At 37.7% G+C, this 7253-nt stretch overlaps 1 protein-coding gene across 1 annotated transcript; it reads left to right on the forward strand.

Annotated features, from left to right (window-relative positions):
* Positions 1-1970: 1970 nt before the first annotated feature.
* On the forward strand, positions 1971-2462 carry LOC145068012 (uncharacterized). Its single transcript, XM_079015017.1, has one exon. It carries the CDS (start codon positions 1971-1973, stop codon positions 2460-2462), a length of 492 nt encoding a protein of 163 aa, XP_078871143.1.
* Positions 2463-7253: the final 4791 nt, after the last annotated feature.

Below are 7253 nucleotides of genomic sequence, written 5' to 3' on the forward strand. Positions count from 1 at the left end.
GAGTTATGAAATGAGTATGATTGGAAATGTGTTCATTTGATCTATTTCACAAAGTAAGAACCATAGGTAAACATTGTGTGCATGCTAGGAGCATGGGACAAGTGTAGCAATAATTCAAGTAAGAAGTTGATTACCCGAAACAACAAATAATGAGTAATCGATATGGTGATAAATAAAAGGTGTTTTATTTATACTCAAAGGTTTGAGGCCATATGGGATTAGTATTATTCTTGTGTTTCACTTTGCATGTTTTGACTTCTTGAATAATTTAATTGGTTTAGAATAGTCAAATTATTCGAACAGGCCACAGTCGTTCATATGTTGGAAGTAGGTATGAATGAAGACTGTCGTGAATTGGTGTGTGGATTGTCTAAAGAGTATTAGACATAAGCAAATGTTTGCTGCAACGTTCATGAGTGCTTATGAATATGATTTGAGCATTGGATTAAACCCACGCTCACTTGGATCACTCCATGAATTGTATCACGAGTGATTGGTGAGATGATAACATCTTATATTCTTGAAACCGAGATGTGTGAGTTGTATCTTGCGAATCGGTTGCACATTGATAATATGTAAACGCACCAGTAACTTGGTGTCATAAAACATATTGTTGTGTGTGATTCAGTGAGTGAGTGCAAGCGAGCATTGAATCAAAGTTTATCCGTTCCTTTTATCCAAAGTAGGATATTTTATCCAAAGTAGGATAAAAGCGATATCTTTGGGCCCCTCGATGATTTAGTGATGACAAACGTAAATGCTCGGTCGGGCTAGGGCTAATTTGATTTGTTCAATTAGTCAGTCGTCATAAATCGGAAGTCGAGAAATAGTACAGAAATAGTGATTAGAAATCATGTCTTACGATATCTAGAATGGAGGAATATATGATCCCTTATCTAAAGGACACGCATATCTGATAGGATCAGAGTTCACAGCGGCTTTGGAAAGCTACGATTACAGATCAGGATCTGAAGTCATACGCAGAATAGTTATTAGACTTATCCAAGTGGGAGACTGTTGGATTAGTGTCTAAGTCCATAACTATTTTGGTATGTACTTTACCCGATGGTGCATGGTCCTTTTGGGTTGCCTTCACCAAAGCAACTTGATAGGATGAATTATGGAGAGAAAGGATTAAATATGATTTATTAATATATTATGAGAATAATATATTAAAGGAGAAATCATATAGTTTAATTAATATTAGTCAAGAATTAATAAGAATTAAGTTTGTGACTAAAAGAGATTAATTAAACTTAAGGGACTGGAATTGTAATTATAAGATAATTGCAATTGGGCTATGGATTGCCTTATATTATAAGGTTGGAAGAATTCTATGGGGAAACCCATTAGAAATCGTCCAAGGCCTTTAAAGAAAGGAGTCCATGGGTTGCTTAGGGCTTAAGCATCCAAATTAGGGTTTCCTTGTTAGATAACCCTAATAGCCTCACTATTTAAAGAACCCTTATGCCCTAAAAAGGTGGTGAACTTGTTCTCTAGGGTTTCCACACGTTTTTGAGAGCCTCCTTCTCTTCTGTTCTTCATCCCCTTGCTCTTGGTGTTTGTGAACCATTAGAGGAGTGACATTTGTGACTCTAAGCTTTCTAAAGTCAATACAAGAAGGATTTAAGATTGTTATTGCTACATAACAATCAAGGTATGATCTAAACCCTAATTTATATGTTATATTGATTATCAAACACTAGATCTAGGGTTTGAAGTCTTGGATGAATTGCATGTACAATAGAGAAACCGAGATCCAATCATTAGGGTTTGTATGAGCACATAGGATGTTCTTATAGCCAAAAACATCACGGTTACCATTTAAGCATTAAGATGGTGCCTTATCATGCATTGTACGGACATAAGTGTCATACGCCATCTTGTTGGCTTAAGCTAGAGAAAAGCAGTTTATAGGTCCTGAGATTATCCATCGGAATGCCAAGAAACTAAAGGTGATCAGAGATAGAATGTTAGCAACTCAAAATCGTCATAATAGTTATGCAGATAAGAAGCAACGACCAATAACCTTTGAAGTTGGAGATTTAGTATTGCTCAAGGTCTCTCTGTGGAAGGGACTTATCATATTTGGAAAGCAGGGGAAGTTGAGTCCAAGGTTCATTAGAACATTTAAAGAGCTTCAGAGAGTTGGAAACCAAGCTTACAAGTTGGAGTTGCCAGCTGAACTGGAAGGTATCCATAACACATTTCATGTTTGTTATTTGAGAAAGTTCTTGGGTGAAGAACCCGATATGATTCCACTTTCAGAATTAAGAATCGATGAGCACAAAAGATTGGTTGAAGTGCCTGAAGCAATTGTTGATCGTAAGACGAAAAAGTTGCGACGTAAAATGGTCGAATTAGTACTGGTGCGATGGAAACATACGAATGGGCTGACCCTCACTTGGGAGACAGAAAGTGACACAAGAAGTCGTTATATTCATCTGTTTGCTGATGCATGATTCCGGGACGGAATCGTCCTAAGGGGGAGGTAATTGTAACTCTTGCATTTCTTGCTTGGCGTAATTATAAAATCAGTATTTACATTGGTCAATGATTGTGACCTTTTATGAATAAGTGAAAAAGAATTATTCGATCAGATGTATTATATGCATGGAAATATAATATTTGTGTAAAAATTTATTTTAAAACAAACTTAATAAATATGACTAAAATAAACATTAAAAATAAAAATATTATTTAAGATGAATAATCTTAACCAAAAGTGTAGCAACCGTAAATCTCAAACTATATAAAATGTATTTTCTCTAAATACATTAATGGGTGAACTCAAGTAGTGAAACGATAATTTTTATGTTACATGTAACATTCTGGTGTTCATGTACTTCTAAATTCATCCCTATAACTCTATTTCATGTCAAATTGGTCCTTCAGTCCAAGAATTATGCCTTGAAGCCATAGTGGAAATTTCGTAATTTGGGCAAGAGGAGTACGCCAAGCGTACATGTATGTACGCTGAGCGTACTAGGGCATTGTGTAGTACACTGGGCATACACTTATGTACGTTGGGCGTACTAATATGAGCAGGAAACCCTAATTTTTAGGGTTTGGATGGTATTTAAGCAACATTATGGTTCATTTCTCCCCACCTTTTCAGCCTCCACATCCTTTTAGATGTTTTTGCAAACCCTAGCCCCCTTAGTGTGTGTTTCGAGATCAAGAGTGTGTTTTGGTGTGTTAAAGGAAGAAGAAGTTGCATCAAGGAGCTTTGAAGTGGAAGTAAGCTTGTTGATCTAAGATCTTAGCCTTCTTAAGAAGCTCCAGAAGGTATAAAGTCTATACCTTGATGTCTTGGTTGTTAAATCCTACTTTTGGGTGGTTTATGTTGCTTTTCTTGTCCTAAAGATCCCATATTGTGCACGGTTGGTTATTATTGTTTTGAGTTATCCTTCCAGACCCTATGAAGGGTCCTAAGCCATAAACATGAAGTCCCAATTGCTAGAATTGTTTCATGCATCTTGTAGAAGGTCTTAATGGATTAAGACCTTGTGTTAAGCACTTTGTGGACTTGTAAAGTCATAAAGTTGGAAACTTTATGACTCTAGAGTGCATTTGGACTGTGGATATGAAGTATGGACTTGAGTGCTTAAGCCAGTTTTTGGGTTTACGAGGGTACGCCCCGCGTACATGGGAGTACACCCCGCGTACTCGGTCAACTACCTCGATGGTGGTTATTGTGAGGCTTCGCGTACGCTAAGCGTACCACCGGAGTACGCCCTGTGTACTCGCATAGGTCAGCCTTGTGTGGGTTTGACCATTTGACTTTGACCAAGTTTGACCTTGAGGGCATTTTGGGTATTATGGGATTTTAATGGAATTGGTCATTTGGTGGAAATAGTTATCATTTAGAGAGTTGAGATTCGGAGTCGGGCTTCATCAATTTTGTTCAGTTTACGAGGTGAGTTTTCCTCACGGTTCTTGTGGGTCGAAGGCACCAATGTCGGCCTGTTGGATTGATATATGATTATATATGTTATTGTGATTTAGTGATCTGTTAGATCGGTATCCTAGTATATAGGCTGATGTTATGCTTAGTGATCTGTAAATATGTTTGACTGGCTGTACACTTTATATGATTATTTGTTATATGGGCACATGTTTGGTCAGTGGCTGAGGCTTTACTGCTTTGTGCGCAAGCCAACAGGCTGGGGCATACCAACTCGATGGTTGAAAGAGCCAGAGGGTATTCCATCCCGAAGATGATTGGACCCATAGTATGTTGGCATTCCAACCCGATGGTTAAGGGCCTGGGGTATTCGAACCCGACGGTTGATTGGACCCATAGTATGTTGGCATTCCAACCTGATTGTTGAGGGGCGTGGGGTATTCCAACCCGATGGTTGATTGGACCCATAGTATGTTGTTATTGTATATGTTTTATGTAACGCCCCGATTCTCAGGTATCTATTAGGTTGAATCTTTTTGGTCTTTGGGTCTACTCGAAGAGTTGGTAGCCCAACTCGTCGAGTAGTAGCGGGTTGGTCCATGTGTTTAATGACCTACTTGCCGAGTCCAAGAGGGAACTCGACGAGTAGGAGCTGGCAGATGAAACCCTAAATCTCGGGGTTTGGCACCCTATTTAAAGAATCATAAGCCTCCTTGGCCTCTTTACGTCCATTGAGAGTCCAGAAAACCCTAACTCGAGTGTGTGTATATTCTTTGGAAGTTTAAGCTTGGAGGAAGGTTTTTGGTGAAGGAATCACTTGGGAAGCAAGCTAGTTGAAGCAAGAATCTGTGGGTTTCAAGTTCTGCATCAGCAAGGACTATCTTGAAGGTATTAGATCGTTTTTCCCTTGGCTCATTTTCCCTTAAACCCTCTTGTGCATGAGTTTAAGAAAGGTTTTTGTGTTTAAGCCAAGATCTGAAGTTGTAACTTCAAATCTGGACTCCCCTTGGCTTCTAGATCTGAAGTTGTAACTTCAAGGATGTGAATTCATTGCAAGCTTACTTTGGTCATTTAGAGTCGTAAAGCATGCACGTAAAGTTTGCTACTTTACGTGATAAGCATGCCTAAGGAAGTTGGATCTGCAATTTGGGGCCTTGGCATGGCTTAAAAAGTGTCTGCATGGTTAAAGGACTGAAGGGACTAGGCGAGTCGCATAGTCGACTCGACGAGTCATATGAAGATAGGCATGAACCCGACGAGTTGGATGGAAAACTCGGTTAAGGTTTCCCCAAATTGATGAATGCGTGTGAACCTGTCGAGTTGCAAGAAGGAATACTCGACGAGTGGCCCTAGGGCTTCGATCACGAACCTTAGGAACTCGATGAGTCACTCTGGTGACTCGGCAAGTGGACGAGTGTCTCGAGGAACTCGGCGAGTAGCTGAGGGTACTCGACGAGTTAGGGTCAACATGGACTGTTGACCTTGACTGTTAACTTTGACTTTGACCAGGGGTTGACTAGTTGACTTATGGGGTACCTTGAAAGGTTGAGAACTTACGAGTATGGTTCTATTATGATAATAGGTGGTGGAGTTTGTGGCCGTGATTTGAGAGTTGGAGTTTAGTTACCGAGCCGACATTTTGCAAGGTGAGTTATCCTCACTATACTAAGGGATCTAAGGCACCAAGGTCGGCCCATTGGGTTTGATATTCTAACAGTTATTGATATGCTGAGTTGAGTTAGTGATGTATACCAGTTGATATGCTAGTCGGGTAGATCTGTAGGACTACCTGTGATACTGTATGATTATTTGTATGTACATTAGTTATGATACATGTTGGTATGTTATGTAGGATGGGTTGAGGTGAGACTGCTTCATGCGGTAATCCAACAAACCCGGGAGCATTCCAGTTACGGGATAAGGGAGACTCGTACTGTGGGCTCAATGGCAAGCCAGATGTGAGCTGTGGGCCGAAAGCAATCCAGACTCACACTGTGGGCCCAGGGGGGTTGGTAATCCAGTATGTAAAGCTGTGGACCCATTTCATTGTGTTCAGTTTGATATGATATTGTTGACATGGTTATGTGGATTGTATGTGTATCGGTATTTGAGGGAAACTCACTAAGCTTTTGGGCTTACAGTTTCAGTTTATTGTTTCAGATACATCAGGGGATCGTGGCAAGGCGAAGGCATGATCGTACAGCTCCTCACTTTTTATTATTTTGTTTCTGGGATGCTCTGATATGATACATTTTGAAAACAAGCTTGTAATAGTTAATGGATTTGAAAAGTTTTTAAAAGTTAAATTGGCCTGAATTTTTATGGGTGTTACATGTTATTTTCTTGTGTGTTGGTATTTTTGGGGAAACTCACTAAGCTTTGGGCTTACGGTTTTGGGTTATGTTTCAAGTACCTCATATGATCACGGGAAGGTGAAGGCGAGATCGTGCACCTCCTCGTGTTTTGATTTATGATTTTGGGAAAAACTCTGACATTAAACATGTTTTGAAAACAAAATTGTAAACAATGATGATTGTGGATATGTTTTAAAAAGTTCAAATTTCTCATGAACTTTGTGGGTTTACATTACACCCATTTTTCGACGATAATTATTAGTTATATTTTCGACGTTAGTTATTAATTATTAAATTTAGATTTCCATAAAATAATATCATTACATGCGTTAATTTGGATACAAATATAATACTAATTTGATATATATATATATATATATATATATATATATATATATATATATATATATATATATATATAAAAGTTGTGAATTATTCTATAAATTACACATATATCGTAACCAACCAATAAAATGTTTATATTATATATATATATATATATATATATATATATATATATATATAAAAGTTGTGAATTATTCTATAAATTACACATATATCGTAACCAACCAATAAAATGTTTATATTATAGAAATATGTGCAAATATTATTTGTTTAAAAAGAAAGAAGAAAACGTATACACCATTTAATTTGTAAATGGATCATAAAAGTTAAAAGAAAATAAGAATAAACTTTCTTGTATGTAAAAGCAATTAAAAAGAAACTTGTGTACACCATGCAGCATATGTATAAGACAATAAGAACTGAAAATTTAAGTCAAAAAGAAAGAAATTAGGCACGTGTCAATAGGATAGGAAGTAATCGTATAATTATATTAAGTGTCAATATTAAGGGAAAACGTGACAATATATTTAAAATGACTAAGCAATGGATCGTATGGAGGATACCATACGAACGTAGTTATATTTAAACACAATTCACTTTACTTTCTATGGAGACCTTCCTGTACCCCGAGCCCCGACCTTTCTAAG

This window comes from Lactuca serriola, chromosome 8 (genome assembly GCF_051521515.1).
Source record: "Lactuca serriola cultivar US96UC23 chromosome 8, Lser_US96UC23_V15, whole genome shotgun sequence".
Taxonomy (NCBI): Eukaryota; Viridiplantae; Streptophyta; class Magnoliopsida; order Asterales; family Asteraceae; genus Lactuca; species Lactuca serriola.